Source organism: Pleurodeles waltl, chromosome 2_1 (assembly GCF_031143425.1).
Source record: "Pleurodeles waltl isolate 20211129_DDA chromosome 2_1, aPleWal1.hap1.20221129, whole genome shotgun sequence".
NCBI lineage: Eukaryota > Metazoa > Chordata > Amphibia > Caudata > Salamandridae > Pleurodeles > Pleurodeles waltl.
This window is the reverse complement of record NC_090438.1, coordinates 31,980,417-32,006,189: the sequence shown is the minus strand read 5'-3', so window position 1 is coordinate 32,006,189 and position 25,773 is coordinate 31,980,417. Positions and strand designations below refer to the sequence as shown.

The 25,773-nt window shown below is 48.6% G+C and overlaps 1 protein-coding gene across 3 annotated transcripts in view; it reads right to left on the bottom strand.

Moving 5' to 3' along the window:
* Positions 1 to 19,955: 19,955 nt before the first annotated feature.
* The window catches only part of LOC138260668 (uncharacterized), a 69,172-nt gene continuing 63,354 nt past the window's right edge, over positions 19,956 to 25,773 (bottom strand). For all 3 annotated transcript variants that reach the window (XM_069209181.1, XM_069209188.1, XM_069209182.1), the window contains one exon: positions 19,956 to 23,756. In XM_069209181.1, coding sequence (XP_069065282.1) covers positions 23,516 to 23,756 — 241 coding nt within the window. In that variant the 3' untranslated portion in view covers positions 19,956 to 23,515. The remainder of the gene's footprint in view (positions 23,757 to 25,773) is intronic.

Below are 25,773 nucleotides of genomic sequence, written 5' to 3'. Positions count from 1 at the left end.
GCCCGAGTTTGGTGGAGGTAAGTCCTTGCCTCACCTCGCTGGGCTGCATTGCTGGGAACCGCGACTTTGCAAGCTTCTCCGGCCCCTGTGCACTTCCGGCGGAAATCCTTCGTGCACAGCCAAGCCTGGGTCCACGGCACTCTAACCTGCATTGCACGACTTTCTAAGTTGGTCTCCGGCGACGTGGGACTCCTTTGTGCAACTTCGGCGAGCACCGTTTCACGCATCCTCGTAGTGCCTGTTTCTGGCACTTCTCCGGGTGCTACCTGCTTCAGTGAGGGCTCTTTGTCTTGCTCGACGTCCCCTCTCTCTTCAGGTCCAATTTGCGACCTCCTGGTCCCTCCTGGGCCCCCGCAGCGTCCAAAAACGCCAAACGCACGATTTGCGTGTAGCAAGGCTTGTTGGCGTCCATCCGGCGGGAAAACACTTCTGCACGACTCTCGAAGGCGTGGGGGATCCATCCTCCACAGGGGAAGTCTCTAGCCCTTGTCGTTCCTGCAGTATTCACAGTTCTTCAGTCTAGTAAGAGCTTCTTTGCACCAACCGCTGGCATTTCTTGGGCATCTGCCCATCTCCGAGCTGCTTGTGACTTTTGGACTTGGTCCCCTTGTTCCACAGGTACCCTCAGTCAGGAATCCATCGTTGTTGCATTGCTGATTTGTGTTTTCCTTGCATTTTCCCTCTAACACGACTATTTTGTCCTTAGGGGAACTTTGGTGCACTTTGCACTCACTTTTCAGGGTCTTGGGGAGGGTTATTTTTCTAACTCTCACTATTTTCTAATAGTCCCAGCGACCCTCTACAAGGTCACATAGGTTTGGGGTCCATTCGTGGTTCGCATTCCACTTCTGGAGTATATGGTTTGTGTTGCCCCTATCCCTATGTTTCCCCATTGCATCCTATTGTAACTATACATTGTTTGCACTGTTTTCTAAGACTATACTGCATATTTTTGCTATTGTGTATATATATCTTGTGTATATTTCCTATCCTCTCACTGAGGGTACACTCTAAGATACTTTGGCATATTGTCATAAAAATAAAGTACCTTTATTTTTAGTATAACTGTGTATTGTGTTTTCTTATGATATTGTGCATATGACACTAAGTGGTACTGTAGTAGCTTCACACGTCTCCTAGTTCAGCCTAAGCTGCTCTGCTAAGCTACCATTATCTATCAGCCTAAGCTGCTAGACACCCTATACACTAATAAGGGATAACTGGGCCTGGTGCAAGGTGCAAGTACCCCTTGGTCCACTCGGCGATGGACTTCATTCCCTCGTGGAGGTTGGCTTTGGCGGTGTGTGGGTCTTTGGTGAGTGAGAGGATGAGCTGGGTGTCGTCGGCATAAGAGAGAATGTTGAGGTTGTGCTGACGGGCCAGTTGTGCGAGGGGGGCCATGTAGACGTTGAACAGCGTCAGGCTTAGCGGGGAGCCTTGGGGTACGCCGCAGATGTGGTTGGTGGCTTTGGAGAGGAAGGGTGGGAGTCGGACTCTCTGGGTTCTGCCGGAGAGGAAAGAGGAGATCCAGTTGAGGGCTTTTTCTTGTATTCCGGCTTCGTGGAGGCGTGTTAATAGGGTGCGGTGGCAAACCGTGTCGAAGGCTGCGGAGAGGTCCAGGAGGATGAGGGCTGATGTTTCGCCGTTGTCCATTTGCTGTCTGATGTCATCTTTGGCGGCGAGGAGAGCAGTCTCGGTGCTGTGGTTACGTCTGAAACCGGACTGGGAGGGGTCCAGGATGGAGTTGTCCTCGAGGTGTTGGGTAAGCTGAGCGTTGACGATCTTCTCGGTGACCTTCGCCATGAAGGGGAGGAGGGAGATCGTACGGAAGTTTTTGAGGTCATTGGGGTCTGCCTTGGGTTTCTTGAGGAGGGCGTGGATTTCGGCGTGCTTCCAGCTTTCCGGGAAAGTTGCGGTTTCGAAGGATAAGTTGATGACCTTTCGAAGTTGCGGGGCGATGGTAGAGTCGGTTTTGTTGTAAACGTGGTGGGGGCATGGGTCTGAAGGGGATCCTGAGTGGATGGAGTTCATGATCTTGCAAGTTTCAGCGTCGTCTATGTGGGTCCAGGCGGTTGGTGCAGGTGGAGTTGTCGGGGGTGGGGTCTGACGGAGGCGTGGTGTTGAGGCTGTCGTGGATGTCGGCGATCTTCTGATAGAAGAAGGTGGGCAGGGCGTCGCAGAGTTCTTGGGATGTCGGGATGTCGTTGACGTTGGCGCTGGGGTTGGAGAGCTCTTTCACAATGCAGAAGAGTTCTTTACTGTCGTGTGCGTTGTTGTTCAGGCGTTCTGTGAAGTGGGATCGTTTGGCGAGCCTGATTAACTGGTGGTGCTTGCGGGTGGCCTCCTTGTGGGCTGCAAGGCTGTCGGGTGTGTGTTCGAGGAGCCATTTCTTCTTTAGTTTCTGGCAGGCGCGTTTGGAGGTGAGGAGTTCGTCAGTGAACAAGGCGGCTTTTTTCTTTCCTTGGTTGTCGGTGGACCTCTTGAATGGTGCGAGGGTGTTGGTGCAGTCGTTGATCCACTGTTGTGGGTTGAGTGCGGCGGTGTCTGGGTGGGTCAGCTGGTCTTCGGTGACTTTGCTCTAGCGGCGGTGTGGTGGTAGTTGGGTGCGGAGGTGTTCGATGTGCTTCTTGAATGTGAAGTGGATGCAGTGGTGGTAGGTCCAGTGGAGTTCGGTGGTGTGGTTAAAGGTGACGTGGTTGCTTGCGGAGAAGATCGGATCAAATGTGTGGCCGGCGATGTGGGTGGGTGTGTTGACCAGTTGTCCGAGGCCGAGGTTGGAGAGGTTGTCGATCAGAGATGTGGTGTTGGCATCGTTGTTGTTCTCCAGGTGGAAATTGAGGTCTCCAAGGAGGATGTAGTCTGTGGAGGTGAGCGCGTGGTTGCTAGTGAAGTCGGCGATGGAGTCGCAGAAGGGTGCTCGTGGTCCTGGGGGTCGGTAGATGAGCGTTCCTCTGAGAGTGGTGTTGGGGTCAGTGTGGATCCACAAGTGTAGGTGTTCGGCGGTCTTGAGGGTGTCGTCCGTGTGGGTGTGGATTTTGAGGGTAGATTTGTGGGCGATGGCTATTCCTCCTCCGATTCCGTTGGGGCGATCCCTCCTGGTCATCTTGTAGCCGTCCGGGATGGCTATGGCGATGTCAGGTGCTGAGGAGTCGTTCCACCAGGTTTCGGTCAGGAAGGCTACGTCTGGGGCGGTGGTGTCGAGCAGGTCCCAGAGCTCGATGGCGTGCTTGCGTGTGTTGAAGAGTATGCAGTGGAGGTGGTTTGTTGCGGTTGTTGCAGGTTTCCTTGTTCTGTCGCAGGTGAAGTTGCAGGCGTGGCAGGAGAATGGTCCCTTGGTGTTCTTTGGGGACGACTGGAAACATGTTGTGGAGCGGCCGGGGTTGAGGGTGATGAGCTGGTTGGCCGAGTAGCGGCGTCTGGTGGTGCAAGGGTCGTGCGGACAAGGGGGGGTGGCGCTGGGAGCAGTCCAGGCGCGGACGGGCGCAGACGGGCTTGCCTCTGGTGAGCCTCTGGCGCGCCTCCGGCGCGGATGCACAGCACCAGCCATTAAGAAGGGAGGGGGGAGGGAGGAGCAGCTGGGAGGTGGGAGGGAGCGGCGAATGGGGGTGCGTGGGGGGCGGGGCCGCAGGGAGGCAGCGGCAGGGGAAAGCGGCAAGTGGGAGCGCACAAGGGGCGAAAAAGCGGTTACAACAGTTTAAAAAGGCACAAATGGAAGCAAAAGTACAAATGGAAGCAAAATGGAGCAAAAGGCACAATAAGCAAGACACAGAATACAGTCACAAATACGGCGAAAACGGCACAATGCACACGGGTTCAGCGACGCTTACCAGACGGGCCTCGAACACGCTAGCAGCAGCGTGGGCGGGGGTCAGGGACACGGACACAGCAAGGTGGTGCTGCGGCCGTGGGGGGGCGAGCTCTTGACCGAAAACATGTAAGCGTCATGCACTGAGCCAGGAAACTTGGCGTTCACATGGGAGATGTACTGGTCGGCCAAAAACACCAACTGCACATTCATTGAATGGTAGCTCTTCCTGTTTCTGTACACCTGTTCACTCCTGTGGGGGGGGGTACAAAGGCCACATGTGTCCCATCAATGGCACCTATGATGTTGGGGATATGTCCCAGGGCATAGAAGTCACCTTTCACTGTGGGCAAATCCTCCACCTGAGGGAAAACGATGTAGCAGCGCATGTGTTTCAGCAGGTCAGACAACGCTCTGGACATGTTTGAGAACATAGGCTGGGACATCCCTGATGCAATGGCCACTGTTGTTTGAAAAGACCCACTTGCCAGGAATTGGAGTACTGACAGGACCTGCACTAGAGGGGGGATTCCTGTGGGATGGCGGATAGCTGACATCAGGTCTAGCTCCAACTGGGCACAGTTCCTGGATTGTGGCACAATCAAGTCTCTAAGTCAGTGGTTCCCAAACTGTGCACCACGGCGCCCAGTAGCGCCATCAAAACAAGACAAGGGCGCCATGAGCTGCATCATTACCAATAGCAGTGACCTAATTCTGCAGCTGCATATTAGAATTTAGATAATCCCCTCCATTAAAAAAAAGTCAGAAGCCGTTTTCCTTGTTTAGAGTGCACAGCTAGTAATTGTGGAATTTCTAGTGAGAAATTGAAATACAGCAAGGAAGGGCCTTGAAGTTTAATCCTCAAACACCATCTAGTGGAAGTAATTATAGTACACACTAGTTCTATTCACAAAAACCTGCATAATGAGTGTGTAATAGGCCTTCGGCTAGAAAATTAGACAAACAAGCATTTTCCAATGCCAAGGCCAAAAATGAATATAGGAAGAATGTGGTGAGCGGTTTAACTGATTTAATTTCTTATGCTCCTTGTAAAAGCAAGGATCTATATTTGGAGTGCCAGAATACCCCCATCCTCGGCTGAGTTATTCTGTTCAAGACAGCAGGTAGGTATTGGTACACCCAATCGAGAACAAAAGCTTTTTAGTTTAACCATGGAGATCCTGCTTTGCCACAGAGTCCTGGTTGCCTGCTCCGCCAGTCCATATTTATCTTCTATTCTGCAGTTCCTGCAGACATCTGTGACCTATATGGCAAATGACGTACATGGTGTGCATTTCAAGTTATTTTATTCATGATTACCACCACTTTCTGACTGTATTTTATGTTTGAGCGACTAGTTGAGACGGATTTGCTGCCACCGGCAACAGTGATTACCACAAACTTAACGCAGTGCTAACTTGTCAGAGCAGTCATTAAAACAGCAGTACTTGAGCCCCAATTTGAACAGAAATTAACTCTTCTCTAAAGACTAGTAAATTACTACTCATAGTATTTTACCACTAACATAAGAAGTGCTATTCCTTCTGTTACTTTTATTTAAAAAACTGTTATCTTGGTGGACAAGTGAAAGACTAATATAGTAAAATGCCGACAGAAGGAAACCTACAGCAATAAAAATATTCAGTTGGCAGAAAAAAGACAGGCCAGCATTATTTCATGGGTAATGTATAGTATTGTAATCCCCCAAAGGTAGCAAACCTAGATAGACCATATTTTTAATGCTTAGCTCCTCAACACAATAAAGATATGAGAATGAAATAAGAGAACATGCAGTGATGGTAAAGTCATCCTGAAAAAAAGACCATTACACACTATTTATAGTACTCCAAGGGAAACTGACATACAGGCTCAAGTTTACTAAGATTTCACACAATGAGATGAAACTTCAAATTTTGCTGTGCATTGATGCATTAAAGAGAAAACAGAGTGCAGCACCATATGTGCAAAACTTTGCATGCTGCTGGTGTCACTCCCAGATCTAGCACTCAAATAGGCTGCTTTGTGCGACGCACAGTCAAACACCAGAGTGCAGAGGAGAGCATATGCTGTCTAGCATAGGATTAGTACTGGAGACATTCCCCTCAGTACAGATGTCTAAGCATAGTTTATATTGTTTCTGACTTAACCAATTTATATATATTTTTTAATTAAACAACTGTTATATTTTTATGTTGTTGCATCTATGATTATAATACCTTCATTGGCTTTATCCCAATTATTTTAAGCGTGAAATATGTAAGTACTCCTGAGGCCCGGCTCACATCCCCCCAACCCGCCCAAAAAAAAATAGCATAATGGGGGGCCGTGGCCAATAGCCAATAGGTCAAGGGAGCCGCTGGTCAAAAAAGTTTGGGAACCACTGCTGTAAGTGATAACGATGTGTCTGTCTTCCATTGTCGACAGGTCCACCATCGGTCTGTACACCGGAGGATGCCACCATCTCCTCACCTGCCCCAGCGAACGTGCCCTATGGACGAGAACAGCGAGCACAGAGTCAGCCAACACTGAGGTAGTAAAAAAAAGAATTTATTGCACACATTTGTCAATCCGCTATGTGCCTGTCACTGTGTGTATGCAAGGCCTAGATATGTGTGACGCATTTAAAAATAATGCCATGTGGCCACCTGAAATGGCGGCTGCCTGACCTGTAGTGTGGGACAAGGGGATATGAGGTAACTGCGCTGGCGTTGTACACCGTTGTGGTAGGCGGTCGAAGACCGCGGCACAATCCTGCATTGGTTAACATTGGGCCCTAAGGGTCCCAGGAGCCAATGACAATGTACGCCGGCGGTGACGGTACGCACCGCCGCGGACGTGACCGCCATTTTCTCTCTGTTCACTCACTTGATACCTGACCTTCCACAGGAGAGGACCTACACTGCAAGTGCTGCTGTGACCTGTGTCTGGAAGCGACGATGGCTCATGTGTCTGGGGATAGGGCCCCTGTCTTCACTTCGGAGGAGTTGGAGAAGTTAGTGGATGGGATCCTCCCCCAGTACACGCTACTCTACGGTCCTCCAGACAAACAGGTGAGTACACTGTGAGCATGCTGTATGGGCAATGCCTGTTTAGAGTGGTGTGGATGGAAGATATGGGGGGGGGGGACTGAGGCCTGCATGAACGGACGGTGAGTGTATGTGCGTCAGGGCAAGGGTTGGAACGTGGGCCAAGGACTGTGACGGTCCGGACGGTTAAAGAACATCCTTTTCCTCTGTACTATTCCTCTAGGTCAGCGCCCAACAAAAGAAGGATATCTGGCATGCCATCGCCAAGGATGTCCGGACCCTTGGGGTTCACCACAGACGGAGCACCCACAGCTGGAAAAGATGGGAGGACATTCGCCGCTGGAGCAAGAAGACGGCGGAGGCCCAGCTGGGGATGGCCTCCCAACGTGGGAGGGGTGCCCATTGCACCATGACCACCCCTGATGCTCCGGATCCTGGCGGTGGCGTATCTGGAGTTGGATGGGCGCTTGAGGGCATCACAGCAGCCACAAGGGGGTGAGTTACGTCACATCCATCTGACTCTGCGCGCATTATGAGGTGTCTGGGTGGGGGAGGTGGGCAGTGGGTTACCTTAAGCCAGGGCGAGCTTTGTAGGCAAGGACCCTTTGTGAGGCAGGCTATGTGGCACCCCAACCCCACCAGTGGTAAGAGCCATTTACACCTAGTCAGGCTCCTGTGACTTTGATGTGTGAGCAATCGGGGTTAGGCCTTGTGCCCCATGTCTCTGTGATTAATTAGGGAACTCTAAGTGCATGGCGTAGTGCAGAGGGCTGCTGTGTCTGTAGTGTCCGCCAACGGTAGCGGTATTGCATGCACTGAACATGTCTTTCTTCTCCCCCCCCCCTTTTGTGGTCTCCCTGTTATTGTGTGCATTAGCATCATCAGGTGGAGGAGCAGTGCCACCGGAGCAGGAGGGAGCTGCATCCCACATGGCCCTGGAGGGCGAGACAACGGAGTGTGAAGTCACCAGTGGGACGGAGGGCGAGGGGAGCTCCACGGTGGGGACAGGAGCAGAGACCAGCGACACCGACTCCTCCTCTGATGGGAGCTCCCTTGCGGTGGCGGGCCCCTCTGTGCCCACCGCATCTACAGGTACAGCCGCCACCCCCCCCTACCAGCACCGCCCTCCCAGCAGCCCCTCAGCGTGTGTCCTGTGGCCGCTCACCCAGGAGGGTGGGCTTCTCCTTCGCCCCAGGCACCTCAGGCCCTGCCCCAGTCGGCCCTGCTGCCCTCAGTGAGGAGGCTATTGACCTCCTGAGATCCCTCACTGTTAGGCAGTCTACCATTCTGAATGCCATCCAGGGTGTAAGGAGGCAGTTGCAACAAACAAATGCATACCTGGAAGGCATTCATTCTGGTCAGGCAACCCAACAGTGAGTATTTCAGGCTCTGGCCTCAGCACTGATGGCAGCCATTGTCCTTGTGTCCAGCCTCCCCCTCCAACCTCCTCCACCCAGACCCAATCACCTGTACCTCAGCCTATCCCAAGCACACCATCAGACCAGCATGCACACACCTCAACACACAAGGGTGGCTCAGGCAAACATAAGCACCACACATCCCACAGGCACTCACACAAGCACCATACCCATGCAGACATACTAACATCCACTGCCTTCACTGTGTCCCCCCTCCTCCACGTCTCCCTCGTCCCTCCCTGTCTCGTCTCCACTCACACCTGCATGCACTACATCTTCAGCCACTACCTCCATCCCCATCACCACAGACTGATAACGTGCACTCACCACCCCCACTACCATTCACACATCCTGTGTCCTCTACCAGTGTGTCTGTAAGCCCTCCTCCCAAAGTACACAAACGCAGTCACACACCCACCCAACAGCCATCCACCTCACAACAGCCTCCAGCCCATGCACTTTCACCCAAAGTCAGCAAACGTACACCTCCTACATCCACTACCTCTTCTTCCACTTCCAAAACCCCTCCATCTACCTGTCCCAGTGTGTCTAAAAAGCTTTTCCTATCAAATTTTGACCACTTCCCTACACCCCTCCCCCCCCGCCCATCCCCTGGGGCCCGCCTTTCCAGGTCCCAACCCAGCACCTCAGCCACCACATCACCAGGCACAGTGGTGCCAGCAATAGCGGGATTTTGGAGTGCGCCAAGCAACAGGGCTGCCAGTGTCCCAAGGAGCGAGGGCAAGGCCATTCCCCAACCTCCAAAACAGAAAAAGTTGCCCACATCCCAGAGGGAGAAGGCAAAAACACCTGCCACCAAGGGCTCAGGCAAAACAAAAGTGGAAAGTGGGAAGACAGCTGCGCCACCATCCAAGGTGGGGAAGGGCCAAAAAATCAAAGGCAGGTCCACATCGACGCCAACCTGCACAGCGGACAAGACCGGCACCGCCGCCAGCACTGCAGACACCGAGCCCTTCACCAGCACCACAGGCACTGAGCCCTTCACCAGCACCGCAGACACTGGGCCCTTCACCAGCACCGCAGTCATTGAGCCCGCCACCAGCAGCGCCGTTACTGACACCGCCACCAGCACCGCAGTCAGTGAGGCCGCCACCAGCACCGCAGTCAGTGAGCCCGCCACCAGCACCGCCACCACAAAGACCGCCGCCAGCACTGTTTCCACAGAGCCCGCCGCCAGCACCGATGTCATAGAGCCCGCCGCCAGCACCGATGCCACAGAGCCCGCTGCCAGCACCGATGCCACAGAGCCCGCTGCCAGCACCGATGCCACAGAGTCCGCCGCAAGCACCGCCGCTACTGACACCGCCGCCAGCACAGCCAGCGGCCACGCGACATCCTGAGCCAGTGGCACCACCGCAGACATGGCTGCCATCCCCTTTGGTCATTCGTACGAGGCTGGTGGTCAGTTCCAGGAGCCTGTGCAGCTTGCATGTTGCACCACCACCAGTGGCGTGTCACATACACTACCTCAGTCCTTGGCAGGATGAAGCACTCTGGGCACAAAGCCCTCTCCAGAACCAGTGGAGAAAGGCATCCACTACCTCAGTCCTTGGCAGGATGAAGCACTCTGGGCACAAAGCCCCCTCCAGAACCAGTGGAGTATCACATCCACTGCCTCAGTCGTTGGCAGGATGAAGCCCTCTGGACACAAAGCCACCTCCAGAACCAGTGGAGTATCACATCCACTACCTCAGTCCTTGGCAGGATGAAGCATTCTGGGCACAAAGCCCCCTCCAGAACCAGTGGAGTATCACATCCACTACCTCAGTCCTCGGCAGGTTGAAGCACTCTGGGCGCAAAGCCCCCTCCAGAACCAGTGGAGAAAGGCAGCCACTTAGAGACTGTGGCTTTGCACTTCCCAGGATAAAGCAGTGGGCAAACCACCCACTGAAAAGACTTGAGACTGTGGTTTTGCACTCCCCAGGATAAGGCAGTGGGCAAACCACCCACTGAAAAGACTTGAGACTGTGACTTTGCACTCCCCAGGATATATCAATGGGCATGGAGCTCCCTCGTGGAGCTGGCGTCGTGCACTCATTTCGTCGTGCCTCCTTTCCCTTCCCCCGGAGGTGCCTGTTTAATTTCAATCTGATGCCCCAGCAGTTCTCTCCGTTTGCAGTCTGGTATTGAGTGTGGGCCTCGCCCATGCATTTTGGGTCCAGTTGTCCACGGACTTTGAATGGTGCACTATCCGGACATGTATAGTTGGTGTACATAATTGTTTATACTGTATTTAAAGTTTTGACTAATGGATTTTTATTGATTACAATCGTTACAATCATTTCCTTTTGTCATTACGTTCTTCTAGGGGGAGTTGGGGGTGTAAATCTATTTTTTCAGCATGTATTGGGGTGTATGTTGTTGTGGGTGCCGGTGGGGGTGTTGCGTGTGTGTGTCACTCTCTTTTCCCTCCCTCCTCCACTGTGTTGTAGGTGCAGTACTCACTGTGGTCGTTACCGCCGTCATTCGTGCTCCTGGTAGAGGAGCAGGAAAACTATTGCAGGGAGGATTTGGAGTTCTGGCTCCATGGCATCCTGGTTCCTCGTGGGTTGTGTAGAGGTGAGTGTTTCCCCTTCCAAGTCCTGTTTCCACCGTGTTTTTGTTTGCGTTGAATCCGCTGCGGATTGGCCTCTCATAATAGTGTGGGCGGTACATTGTCTTCTGTAAAGAAATGGCTCCCTGTTGCAGTTACCCCCCCACTTTTTGCCTGATACTGATGCTGACTTGACTGAGAAGTGTGCTGGGACCCTGCTAACCAGGCCCCAGCACCAGTGTTCTTTCACCTAAAATGTACCATTGTTTCCACAATTGGCACAACCCTGGCACCTAGGTAAGTCCCTTGTAACTGGTACCCCTGGTACCAAGGGCCCTGATGCCAGGGAAGGTCTCTAAGGGCTGCAGCATGTCTTATGCCACCCTAGGGACCCCTCACTCAGCACAGACACTGTTTGCCAGCTTGTGTGTGCTGATGGGGAGAAAATGACTAAGTCGACATGGCACTCCCCTCAGGGTGCCATGCCAACCTCCCACTGCCTGTGGCATAGGTAAGTCACCCCTCTAGTAGGCCTTACAGCCCTAAGGCAGGGTGCACTATACCACAGGTGAGGGCATATGTGCATGAGCACTATGCCCCTACAGTGTCTAAGCAAAACCTTAGACATTGTAAGTGCAGGGTAGCCATAAGAGTATATGGGCTGGGAGTCTGTCAAAAACGAACTCCACAGCTCCATAATGGCTACACTGAATACTGGGAAGTTTAGTATCAAACTTCTCAGAATAATAAACCCACACGGATGCCAGTGTTGGATTTATTAAAAAATGCACACAGAGGGCATCTTAGAGATACCCCCTGTATTTTAGCCAATTGTTCAGTGCAGGACTGACTGGTCTGTGCCAACCTGCTGCTGAGAGACGAGTGTCTGACCTCATGCGGTGAGAGCCTTTGTGCTCTCTGAGGACAGAAACAAAGCCTGCTCTGGGTGGAGGTGCTTCACACCTCCCCCCTGCAGGAACTGTAACACCTAGCAGTGAGCTTCAAAGGCTCAAGCTTCGTGTTACAATGCCCCAGGGCACTCCAGCTAGTGGAGATGCCCGCCTCCTGGACCCAGCCCCCACTTTTGGCGGCAAGTCCAGGAGAGATAATGAGAAAAACAAGGAGGAGTCACTGGCCAGTCAGGACAGCCCCTAAGGTGTCCTGAGCTGAGGTGCCTCTGACTTTTAGAAATCCTCCATCTTGAAGAAGGAGGATTCCCCCAATAGGGATAGGAATGTGACCCCCTCCCCTTGGGAGGAGGCACAAAGAGGGTGTACCCACCCTCAGGGCTAGTAGCCATTGGCTACTAACCCCCCAGACCTAAACACGCCCTTAAATTTAGTATTTAAGGGCTACCCTGAACCCTAGAAAATTAGATTCCTGCAACAACAAGAAGAAAGACTGCCCAGCTGAAAACCCCTGCAGAGGAAGACCAGAAGACAACAACTGCCTTGGCTCCAGAAACTCACCGGCCTGTCTCCTGCCTTCCAAAGAACTCTGCTCCAGCGACGCCTTCCAAAGGGACCAGCGACCTCTGAATCCTCTGAGGACTGCCCTGCTTCGACGACGACAAGAAACTCCCGAGGACAGCGGACCTGCTCCAAAAAGACTGCAACTTTGTTTCAAGAAGCAGCTTTAAAGAACCCTGCAACTCCCCGCAAGAAGCGTGAGACTTGCAACACTGCACCCGGCGACCCCGACTCGGCTGATGGAGAACCAACACCTCAGGGAGGACCCCCGGACTACTCTACGACTGTGAGTACCAAAACCTGTCCCCCCTGAGCCCCCACAGCGCCGCCTGCAGAGGGAATCCCGAGGCTTCCCCTGACCGCGACTCTCTGAAACCTAAGTCCCGACGCCTGGAAAAGACCCTGCACCCGCAGCCCCCAGGACCTGAAGGACCGGACTTTCACTGCAGAAGTGACCCCCAGGAGTCCCTCTCCTTTGCCCAAGTGGAGGTTTCCCCGAGGAAGCCCCCCCTTGCCTGCCTGCAGCGCTGAAGAGATCCCTTGATCTCTCATTGACTTACATTGCGAACCCGACGCTTGTTCTAACACTGCACCCGGCCGCCCCCGCGCCGCTGAGGGTGAAATTTCTGTGTGGGCTTGTGTCCCCCCCCGGTGCCCTACAAAACCCCCCTGGTCTGCCCTCCGAAGACGCGGGTACTTACCTGCAAGCAGACCGGAACCGGGGCACCCCCTTCTCTCCATTATAGCCTATGCGTTTTGGGCACCACTTTGAACTCTGCACCTGACCGGCCCTGAGCTGCTGGTGTGGTAACTTTGGGGTTGCTCTGAACCCCCAACGGTGGGCTACCTTGGACCAAGAACTGAACCCTGTAAGTGTCTTACTTACCTGGTAAAACTAACAAAAACTTACCTCCCCCAGGAACTGTGAAAATTGCACTAAGTGTCCACTTTTGAAATAGCTATTTGTGAATAACTTGAAAAGTATACATGCAATTGAAATGATTCAAAGTTCCTAATGTACTTACCTGCAATACCTTTCAAACAAGATATTACATGTTAAATTTGAACCTGTGGTTCTTAAAATAAACTAAGAAAATATATTTTTCTATACAAAACCTATTGGCTGGATTTGTCTCTGAGTGTGTGTACCTCATTTATTGTCTATGTGTATGTACAACAAATGCTTAACACTACTCCTTGGATAAGCCTACTGCTCGACCACACTACCACAAAATAGAGCATTAGTATTATCTATTTTTACCACTATTTTACCTCTAAGGGGAACCCTTGGACTCTGTGCATGCTATTCCTTACTTTGAAATAGCACATACAGAGCCAACTTCCTACATTGGTGGATCAGCGGTGGGGTACAAGACTTTGCATTTGCTGGACTACTCAGCCAATACCTGATCACACGACAAATTCCAAAATTGTCATTAGAAATTGATTTTTGCAATTTGAAAAGTTTTCTAAATTCTTTAAAGTCCTGCTAGGGCCTTGTGTTAGTCCCTGTTAGCATTTCTTTTAGAGTTTAAAAATTTGGTAAAAGTTTGAATTAGATTCTAGAACTAGTTTTAGTTTCTTAAAAAGTATTCCAACTTTTAGAAGCATAATGTCTAGTACAGATGTGAATGTGGTGGAACTCGACACCACCCCTTACCTCCATCTTAAGATGAGGGAGCTAAGGTCACTCTGTAAATTAAAGAAAATAGTAATAGGCCCCAGACCTTCCAAACTACAGCTCCAGGAGCTGTTGGCAGAGTTTGAAAAGGCCAACCCCTCTGAGGATGGCAACTCAGAGGATGATGATAGTGACTTGGAGGGTGATTCCCCCCTACCAGTCCTATCTAGGGAGGACAGGGCCTCTCAAGCCCTGACTCCACAAATAATAGTCAGAGATGCTGGTTCCCTCACAGGAGGGACCAACAACTCTGAAATCACTGAGGATAACTCCAGTGAAGAGGACATCCAGTTAGCCAGGATGGCCAAAAGATTGGCTTTGGAAAGACAGATCCTAGCCATAGAAAGGGAAAGACAAGAGATGGGCCTAGGACCCATCAATGGTGGCAGCAACATAAATAGGGTCAGAGATTCTCCTGACATGTTGAAAATCCCCAAAGGGATTGTAACAAAATATGAAGATGGTGATGACATCACCAAATGGTTCACAGCTTTTGAGAGGGCTTGTGAAACCAGAAAAGTGAACAAATCTCACTGGGGTGCTCTCCTTTGGGAAATGTTCACAGGAAAGTGTAGGGATAGACTCCTCACACTCTCAAAAAAAGATGCAGAATCTTATGACCTCATGAAGGGTACCCTGATTGAGGGCTTTGGATTCTCCACTGAGGAGTATAGAATTAGATTCAGGGGGGCTCAAAAATCCTCGAGCCAGACCTGGGTTGATTATGTTGACTACTCAGTGAAAACACTGGATGGTTGGGTAACTGGAAATGAAGTGTATGACTATGTTGGGCTTTATAATTTGTTTATGAAAGAACACATTTTAAGTAACTGCTTCAATGAAAAGTTGCATCAGTATCTGGTAGACCTAGGTCCAATTTCTCCCCAAGAATTGGGAAAGAAGGCAGACCACTGGGTCAAGACTAGGGTAACCAAAACTTCCACTGGGGGTGACCAAAAGAAAGGGGTTACAAAGCCTCCCCAGGAGAAAGTGGGTGACACTAGAAACAAAGAAAAAGAGCCTCCTGTAGGCCCCCCAAAACCAGACCAGGTGGGTGGGCCCAGAGACACAACCCAAAACAAAGGTGGGTACCAGGGTAAGAGCTGGGATGCCACTAAGGCATGGTGCCATAACTGTAAACAGACAGGGCACCACACCAAGGACACTTCTTGTCCCAAAAACAAACCCCCTAGCAAAATCCCAGGGGTAACCAGTGTAGCCATTGGAGATGACTCCTCAGATGAGGAGGTCTTCATAGCCTTCAACTGGAAAAAGGGCCCAACAGGTGAGTTGGAGATTCCAGAGGGAAGTAGACACTTCCACCACCTACTGGTGAATGGAATCCCAGCCACTGCCCTGAGAGACACTTGTGCCAGTCACACTATTGTGCATGACAGGCTGGTGTTCTCAAACCAGTACATCCCAGGTGAGATGGCCAGAGTAAGAGTTAGCCCAGACAGGGTCACTGATAGGCCTGTGGCTTTTGTGCCCATAGAAGTGGGTGGGACTTTTAGCTGGAGAAGGGTGGTAGTCAGTACAGACCTCCCCCTTGATTGTCTCCTTGGAAATGACTACCCAGAGGTTAGTCAGAGCCCAAGAGAGGAACTGGTCCAGTGCCAGTCCTCTCCCAAGGATTCTGGAGTGCCTGCCTCTGCAGTAAATGCAAGTAGGCCCCAGAAGAAAAAGAAAAGGAAACAGAGTAGGAAAGGTGGACAACCTTTAGCCAAGGTTCCAGCAAGCCAAGGAGATTCTGCTCCAGTAGGGGAGAACTCCAAAAGTGGCTCTGATAAAGTCCAACCTGACCCACAAGAAGTCCTGGCTAGTCAGGCAACTGTTAAGCCTGAGTGGGTGGCTCCTCAGCTAACAGAAGAAAGAGTGGAAGAAGGGTGTTTACTACAAGATATGGTAACCCCCCACTCTAATACAGCAGACAGGCACCCTGAACCCAAAGAAGCCTGTAACTTAGCCCCTTCCCTTGTAGGTGAAGAGCTAAAGGTGTGGTTCTGGGCACTGACAGCTGTCAGTGGCCTCTGCTGGGTGTTAGCCTTTATGGCTGCACTATCCTTGGCATGGTGGTCTGACCCCATGCCAAATAGCAAGTTAGGCCCCCTGACCCTGTTGGTCATGGTGGGGTTACTCCAGCTCTGGGTAACCTCTTTGGGTAAGCTAGGGGTGACCCTGGCTAAGATAAGATTAGCAGAGGTGGATACCTCTAACCCCAAAATAGGGAGAATGGGTGAAGACATAAAAAGCACAGACAAGAGGCAGTTCAGACTAGGTCCTATCACTGTGGAAGTGGGTCAGTTCCCCAGAGGGAATGACCTGAACAGGAGAATGTAAGGCAGAGTAGGCCCTGCAACAAACCAGCCTATTTCCTCTACTCTTCCTCGCCTGACAGACTAGGAAGACTCTCCCAGCTTTGGCTGAGTCTCCTGGCCTGTGGGCTGGGGGGGGGCTTGTGTAAAGAAATGGCTCCCTGTTGCAGTTACCCCCCCACTTTTTGCCTGATACTGATGCTGACTTGACTGAGAAGTGTGCTGGGACCCTGCTAACCAGGCCCCAGCACCAGTGTTCTTTCACCTAAAATGTACCATTGTTTCCACAATTGGCACAACCCTGGCACCTAGGTAAGTCCCTTGTAACTGGTACCCCTGGTACCAAGGGCCCTGATGCCAAGGAAGGTCTCTAAGGGCTGCAGCATGTCTTATGCCACCCTAGGGACCCCTCACTCAGCACAGACACTGCTTGCCAGCTTGTGTGTGCTGATGGGGAGAAAATGACTAAGTCGACATGGCACTCCCCTCAGGGTGCCATGCCAACCTCCCACTGCCTGTGGCATAGGTAAGTCACCCCTCTAGTAGGCCTTACAGCCCTAAGGCAGGGTGCACTATACCACAGGTGAGGGCATATGTGCATGAGCACTATGCCCCTACAGTGTCTAAGCAAAACCTTAGACATTGTAAGTGCAGGGTAGCCATAAGAGTATATGGGCTGGGAGTCTGTCAAAAACGAACTCCACAGCTCCATAATGGCTACACTGAATACTGGGAAGTTTAGTATCAAACTTCTCAGAATAATAAACCCACACGGATGCCAGTGTTGGATTTATTAAAAAATGCACACAGAGGGCATCTTAGAGATACCCCCTGTATTTTAGCCAATTGTTCAGTGCAGGACTGACTGGTCTGTGCCAGCCTGCTGCTGAGAGACGAGTGTCTGACCTCATGCGGTGAGAGCCTTTGTGCTCTCTGAGGACAGAAACAAAGCCTGCTCTGGGTGGAGGTGCTTCACACCTCCCCCCTGCAGGAACTGTAACACATAGCAGTGAGCTTCAAAGGCTCAAGCTTCGTGTTACAATGCCCCAGGGCACTCCAGCTAGTGGAGATGCCCGCCTCCTGGACCCAGCCCCCACTTTTGGCGGCAAGTCCAGGAGAGATAATGAGAAAAACAAGGAGGAGTCACTGGCCAGTCAGGACAGCCCCTAAGGTGTCCTGAGCTGAGGTGCCTCTGACTTTTAGAAATCCTCCATCTTGAAGAAGGAGGATTCCCCCAATAGGGATAGGAATGTGACCCCCTCCCCTTGGGAGGAGGCACAAAGAGGGTGTACCCACCCTCAGGGCTAGTAGCCATTGGCTACTAACCCCCCAGACCTAAACACGCCCTTAAATTTAGTATTTAAGGGCTACCCTGAACCCTAGAAAATTAGATTCCTGCAACAACAAGAAGAAAGACTGCCCAGCTGAAAACCCCTGCAGAGGAAGACCAGAAGACAACAACTGCCTTGGCTCCAGAAACTCACCGGCCTGTCTCCTGCCTTCCAAAGAACTCTGCTCCAGCGACGCCTTCCAAAGGGACCAGCGACCTCTGAATCCTCTGAGGACTGCCCTGCTTCGACGACGACAAGAAACTCCCGAGGACAGCGGACCTGCTCCAAAAAGACTGCAACTTTGTTTCAAGAAGCAGCTTTAAAGAACCCTGCAACTCCCCGCAAGAAGCGTGAGACTTGCAACACTGCACCCGACGACCCCGACTCGGCTGATGGAGAACCAACACCTCAGGGAGGACCCCCGGACTACTCTACGACTGTGAGTACCAAAACCTGTCCCCCCTGAGCCCCCACAGCGCCGCCTGCAGAGGGAATCCCGAGGCTTCCCCTGACCGCGACTCTCTGAAACCTAAGTCCCGACGCCTGGAAAAGACCCTGCACCCGCAGCCCCCAGGACCTGAAGGACCGGACTTTCACTGCAGAAGTGACCCCCAGGAGTCCCTCTCCCTTGCCCAAGTGGAGGTTTCCCCGAGGAAGCCCCCCCTTGCCTGCCTGCAGCGCTGAAGAGATCCCTTGATCTCTCATTGACTTACATTGCGAACCCGACGCTTGTTCTAACACTGCACCCGGCCGCCCCCGCGCCGCTGAGGGTGAAATTTCTGTGTGGGCTTGTGTCCCCCCCCGGTGCCCTACAAAACCCCCCTGGTCTGCCCTTCGAAGACGCGGGTACTTACCTGCAAGCAGACCGGAACCGGGGCACCCCCTTCTCTCCATTATAGCCTATGCGTTTTGGGCACCACTTTGAACTCTGCACCTGACCGGCCCTGAGCTGCTGGTGTGGTAACTTTGGGGTTGCTCTGAACCCCCAACGGTGGGCTACCTTGGACCAAGAACTGAACCCTGTAAGTGTCTTACTTACCTGGTAAAACTAACAAAAACTTACCTCCCCCAGGAACTGTGAAAATTGCACTAAGTGTCCACTTTTGAAATAGCTATTTGTGAATAACTTGAAAAGTATACATGCAATTGAAATGATTCAAAGTTCCTAATGTACTTACCTGCAATACCTTTCAAACAAGATATTACATGTTAAATTTGAACCTGTGGTTCTTAAAATAAACTAAGAAAATATATTTTTCTATACAAAACCTATTGGCTGGATTTGTCTCCGAGTGTGTGTACCTCATTTATTGTCTATGTGTATGTACAACAAATGCTTAACACTACTCCTTGGATAAGCCTACTGCTCCACCACACTACCACAAAATAGAGCATTAGTATTATCTATTTTTACCACTATTTTACCTCTAAGGGGAACCCTTGGACTCTGTGCATGCTATTCCTTACTTTGAAATAGCACATACAGAGCCAACTTCCTACATCTTCCGTCTGTCTGTTGGCGGTGGCCGCCATGCTGTTTGTTTGTACCGCCATGGCGGTCGGAGTGTTAAAGTGGCTGTCTATGTTGGCGGTTTCAGCCATGGTCGTCATTCCCTTTTTTTTACCGCCGGCCTGTTGGCGGTCTTACTGCTGCTTTAACACCGACCGCCAGGGTTGTAATGAGGGCCTAAATGTTCTTAACCTATTCCCTTTTTTCGAAAATTTCCTTCCAATAACTTTGGACTTGCCTGAATCCATAAAGCTCATTGTACCTTGTGCTCATAGGCTTGGTCATTGATCCCAGCATGCCTCTTCATCACAAAAGCCTCAGGATGTCATAATATTTGTTCCAGAATAGCAAGATCTCCTTAGAGTGATCAAGGCAGCTAAAACCAAAGGACGTATTACTTGCCCAGGAAACTCAGTGTTTTTTATTTAAGATCTGGCTAAAGCCACAGCAGACAGGAGGAAGAGATATCTCGACATGCGTCCTGCACTACGTTCACTTGGAGCCAGATTTCTTTTCAACTGTGTTTCTTTAACGTAACATACCACAACAAAACGACGACATATGAAGAACCCTTTTTGCTGCAGGAATGTTTTGATAACTGTAAAATGGAAACAAAGCACACTTCTAAATTTTTTTTACTTGAATGCATTATATAACTTTCTCTCAATGTCTCATGTTTTTGTTTGTATATGTTTAATTTTTTGGTTAACTTATTGTTTGTTGTGTTTTACTTGTCTTTTATGGATACATTTTGTATGAGATAATAATGAGTTCTCCTTTTTCTTGGTCTTTATTGCTTAGATAATTCTTTCTGTGTTGTGTACCGCAAACTCTTTTTTTATCCCCATACCCATGGTCTGGATGTCTTCCTTCCTGGCTGCCTCTGGAGCCCGGCTGTTGTCATCTTCCCTTTTGTGGTCGCACCACTCCCAATTATTTTGTCCTGGTATTTTGCATGTCTTTTGTCTTATTTTGTCCCTGTCACTATACTTATTTCTTACATGCTTTCCAAATTCTTATTTCTATACTTGGATCTTATTCTATTCCTCTTTTTTCACACTTACTTTTATCTCTTCTATTTTTTATATTTACTTGTTTACTTTTTCTCTCTTTCATTGCATTTATTTTTCCTTTTGTACTTCTCTTTCTGCTGAGAAATGCATTGCTTAATTTGTTATTCAAATAAGGAATGTATATGCTTGTTATTATTCACTTGTAGAGTATGTTTATTTAATTGTAATTTTATATCTATGACTTTGAGTATCATTACTCTGAATGTAAAAGCGTTAGGTTTGCCTAGTAAGCGACAGAGCGTTCTTACTCATTTAGCCAAATTGAAGGCTGATATTACTTTGCTGCAATAAACTCATGTTACTGAATTAGAGACCAAAAAACTAGTTAGAAATTGGATACATATTTTCCTCACCTGGTAACAGGAAATGTAGTGGAGTTGTATTTCTTTGTAAAAGATCTTTAAATGTCACTTCATTTTCACAAGAATTAGATCAAGAAGGTTGGTGGCTTCTTCTGAGGCTACAAATAAACAAGATACCAATATCTATATTCAATATCTATGCACCCACTCAGGCTGATAAATTTTGGCCCTCGATTACATGTAAACTCATGTCTATGTCTGATGATTACTTAGTTTACGTGGGGACTGTAATCTTGTAATGGATCCTTTTCTAGAACTTTCCTCCAAATCATCTTTTGTCCCCTCCTCCATTCACAAACAATTCTCTACAGCCATCACACAAAGATCATTCATTGACTCCTGGAGAATTTGCAACCCCTGTTTACAAGAAATGACGTTTTTTTCACCTGTATGTTTCTCTCCTTATTACATCTTTGTTTCTAAACCTTTATTCTCAACATACCTTGCGAGCTGAAATAGGTACCAATTTATTTCTGACCATGCAGCGGTATCTTGATGTTCTTCCCATTCCTCCAAAAGTTAGGCATATGCGTTTTAAAATATCCCTTTTATTGGATACTGTTTTTAAACAACTTTTTGATACACTTATAACAGAATTGTTTGCTTCGAATGAATCTCCCGACTTATCATTTCAGACCATTTAGGACTCTTTCAAAGCTGCTTCTAGAGATTTTATCATCACTTATGTTTCCACCAAAAAGAAAACAAGTTCAAAAAAAGTGTTAAAACACATGAAATCTATTAAATCCTTAGAACAATCTTATTTCACAACCAACTCAAAGACCTGTTGAGTAAAGCCAAATTTGATTTCAATAAACTTTCCAAGGAAGATGCTTCCTCATATCTTCTTAAATCTAGCTGACATACTATAGCAGTCAAAACAAGACAGATAAACTGTTAGCAAACTATCTTAAAATTAAAAAAGCACAAATTAAAATAGAATTCATTTAAAAAGAGGACTCCATTCCTCTTATCAAAGACACTGATATTCTTAACAAATTTAATAAATTCCATTAAAATCTTTATATACCAGAATTAGAACGTGTATTTTCTGAGATTAACTCCTATCTCTATTCTATACATAAAAAATTTGATTCCACCACACATTTTTCTTCCCTTGATTCTGATATCACAACTAAAGATATTCATACTGCTATTAATTCAAATAAAAAAAGAATCACATTGACTATTTACTTTTCACTTCTTCTAATTCGGCTGCCAGGACGTTTCAAGAAGCCTTGATATGTCTTATTCTAAAATATAATAAGGATCACAAGCTATGCATAAATTATAGACCCATGTCCTTGGTTAATTCTGATTATAAAAGATTCTGGCATCCCGCCTTGACCCTCTCCTCAAAATTTAATTGGCTGCGAACAGTCTGGTTTTGTTAAAGGCAGACACCTTTCTGACAATACAAGACTTTTCTGTGACAGTTTGAGTAAATCTAAAACTTATAAACATGCCTTAATAGCCACCACCTTGGATGCTGAGAAAGCATGTGATCAGATACATTGGAAATTTCTATTCTCTGCACTTTTATGGTTTGGTTTTGGGAAAAAGTTAATGAATCTAGTTTCTCTTTTACACTGTCACATTTCAACAAATTAGTAAAAACTGGAAAATGCTTTACATATTTCCTTTCAAGCATGGTGGTATAGGGTTTGCTATAATCATAGAGTGGGTAGGGCAATCGCTCTTGCTATCAAGCGAAATGCACTTTGGTCTCCAATAACTATTTTCCTAGACTCCTCAGTGTTAAAGATTACCCTATCATCAACCCTTATATGAAGAAGTACAAAACCTCCTTGAGTACATCATTGCCTTAGTAGATCTTCTACACCAATAGTAATATGTTTATGTACTTGTTTATTTAATATCATGTACTCTACACTCTCTGAAATGTTACCACTGTTTAAGATTGTACTAATTTTAATAACATGAGAAGCACGGTTTTTCCTTTTCTTACCTTCTTTTCCCTTATCCTATTTTCTACATATAGTTATCAATATTTTACTGTACTATTTTATTATTCAATTGTGTTGATTACATTGTTCTTATATCATATTGTAAACCTACTATTTTGTTCTTTTTATTTTCCTATTTGATAAATTTACTTTTAAAACTTAAAAGGAGTATTTAAAGCTTGTGTGTCTACAGCTGCGCATCCTATGAACAAATACATATCCCCACCTTGCAGGATTCTATCCCAACCCTGAGTACTTTGAGAATTCCCAGAATTGCTCCCTATAAACGCATTGGTGTTTATAGGGACATTGGTGCATATTATAGGGACACTGGTGCATTTTCTTTGGCTAGCACCAATAAGCTCGTGAAATACAAAAGCTTCACAGGGTGACTAGCCTTTGTCAATCACACAGGCTACTCCTACAAAGTCAAGTCACAAAGAATGGTAGGTAATGGGAGATAATACTACAAAGCAGAACTACAACGATTCTACAAAAGATGATGCAAGCAACAAAATTAAAAGAGTGAAGTGAGTCCTGAATTAGCCTTCAGCCCTGCACATTACCATAGTACCTAACAAAACAAAGAAACCAAATGTGTTCAGAAGACCCCAGGGAAGGTCACCTTTTAGAAACAGCCATATACACTTTGTATTTCACTTCATGTCAACTGGTTAGTTCTGGTAAGTGGGTCTGAAAAGACTATTAGGTAACACCTTGCAGCCAGGTGGATCTGTGTCAGAGTGCTATAACGTACGGCCTGCAGGGAAATTGTGGCGCCACTGTATGGATAAACAGTTGTGTTATCATGTGCAAGTGGATGTTCAAAGTGAAACAGAAAAATGTATTTTCAAAGAGAGGCCGATGTTACTCTGTTATGTCTTTAGCAAGACACAGACAGAGCTTGTGGTGCTAAACACGGGAAACAAATCATTGAGTGTCAGCAGATTCTGTGTTACTGCAGGGAAACGTCCCACCCTATGGGATCAGGGTACTGGCTCCCTCTATTTCATCCTCTTCCTGGCTTTTTTGGCACCCTGTTCGTAGTCTTCAGGCGTCAAGCGGTAGCCCCAATGCTGAAGGGTCTGGCGGACCACAGGAGACACCGTTTTGTTATCATATGCACAACCAGACTGAACAATTTTAGAGATCAGATTTCCTCTCCATCTTCCAGTCTTGCCTGTGCAGCGGTCCCAGCGGCCAATCTGTCGTTGGTCATCCAAGGTGCGGCGTCCTTGATAAAATCTGTAATGAAACCAAGAGACATTCAGTACATCAAATACTACTGCACAACTGTACTCTTTATAGAAAAGAGCATTGATTCTTGAATAATCAGGAGTCAGGACACATTCTGGTAAAAGATGAGAGGGCTCTTCATTAGGAAACTAATTTGTAGGCAAATTATATCCCACAATTCACAGCAACCAACCAGCTCAGCATCCCTCTGGTATTAGCCCAACTGCAAAACCCCACAAACTATTACATACGGACGTGTGTATGGCCTAGGCTGCATAAGCTAAGCAGAGCATGAAAAGACGCACAGAGAATGAACAGTACAATACATCTCTCTTCATTAAAGGTGGTAACAAAAAAGGCCAATAAATCACACAGATATTCAACTATTTCACACACACACAGAATCATGATCACATCCACAGAAAATGAACTTGCAAGCACATGATGGACTACAACCCCCCTAACTCCGTTGTGTTCCAAGCACAGTGCAATACTACCTATTTCCAAAACGGTCCAAGGACACCAATGCTCACATGCCTTCCCACCCAGGGCTTAGGGAAAATGTCACACCCCAGCTGTCCACCAGCACAACACAGTACCCCTTACTATCTCTTCCTACATAGGGCACCTCCTCTCCCCATTCAGGCCGCTGGTCTAACACCACGTATTCCCAACTAAGGTACAGTGTCACTTCCACTCAGATCCAAACAGAACACAGGGTGAATGGCAGTCATCTCCCTGTTCTCCCACCATATCACTGCCAACTACTTATCATCCATAAAATACAGTCAGGTTCCTCCTATTAACCAGACCAAAGAACACTTAAAAAATAAGCATCTGACAGGGGGTGCTAAAAAAGCCACAATCCAAAATGGGCGCACACTGAAGTGACTCTGGAGGTCAGAGCCATAAGCCAACAGATTTATCAGGGGAAATGCGACAAGGACATTGAATCCGAATGCAGCTGTGCCCTCTATCACAAACGGCGGCAGAAGATTCCAATGATGAGCCTTGCTCTGCCTTAAATTACCTTCATCAAGGACCTCTGTCTGCTGGAGTGAAGCGCAGCATTGGGCCTCAACCGTTCACTACTGGAGCCGCCAGATGCCACGAGCGGAGCAGGCTAAGCGTAGGATCTGAACTGCGGCGAGACTGAGAAGTGGATGGGCAAACCTGTGGGTGGTCTGACTCCGCTCTATCCTAGGCCAGCGTGGATGGCCTAAGTGGTAGAAAAGCCACCGGGACTTGGTTATGAGGTGGAGGAGGCTGTGTGTGGTCCACAGCTTGCATGTGAGTGTATGCCATCATGGTTGTTGATCACTGCCTTGTTGAACACTGAAAAGAAAGGGTCCACGGCCCAAGGCTTAATATAAGCTCCTAATGTGATGCTTCGGAGTGAGGAAGCCGCCATTGTTGACTAACACCAGCACCTGAGTGAGCCTGGGGCAGGGGTCATGGCGGCCCTGAGGATGTCGTCCTGTGCCCAATGACCCACATATGACACTGTCCTTAATCGCTGTGCCCTATTGAAAGAGATACATTTATGCATAAACAATTCCCTAGTCAGAGATCCTGCTGGAATACATCTCTGGCCAGTGCATGGGCTGTGAGATTCGTAGGACATCAAGATACTGGGCATGACCTGTAGGATCACAGTGTGGAAGATAAAACCTGTGCTGTGCAGGGGCTTTGGAGGCACACTCGTCAATCCCAACTACTTACACATCAATGGGGAAAGCGATCACAAACAAACATGTTTGCCATTTGAAACTAAGCACACCAAAAAGACGCTGATGCAGCTGTGATGGAACGTATGGCTGTGAAACTCAACGATATGACACCTTACAACAGCGGAGCGACGAGTATCTGACACGAAGGACAGGTTGCAGTAGACCCGTGAGAAAGTATGCATTATGGAAAAAATGCTTTTTGCTGTAAGAGGAAAAAATATAAGATTTAGAGGCCCAGACAAGTTGTAGCAACTTAACAATGCTGGGCATACCAGAATCCATGAACACAGGCAGGT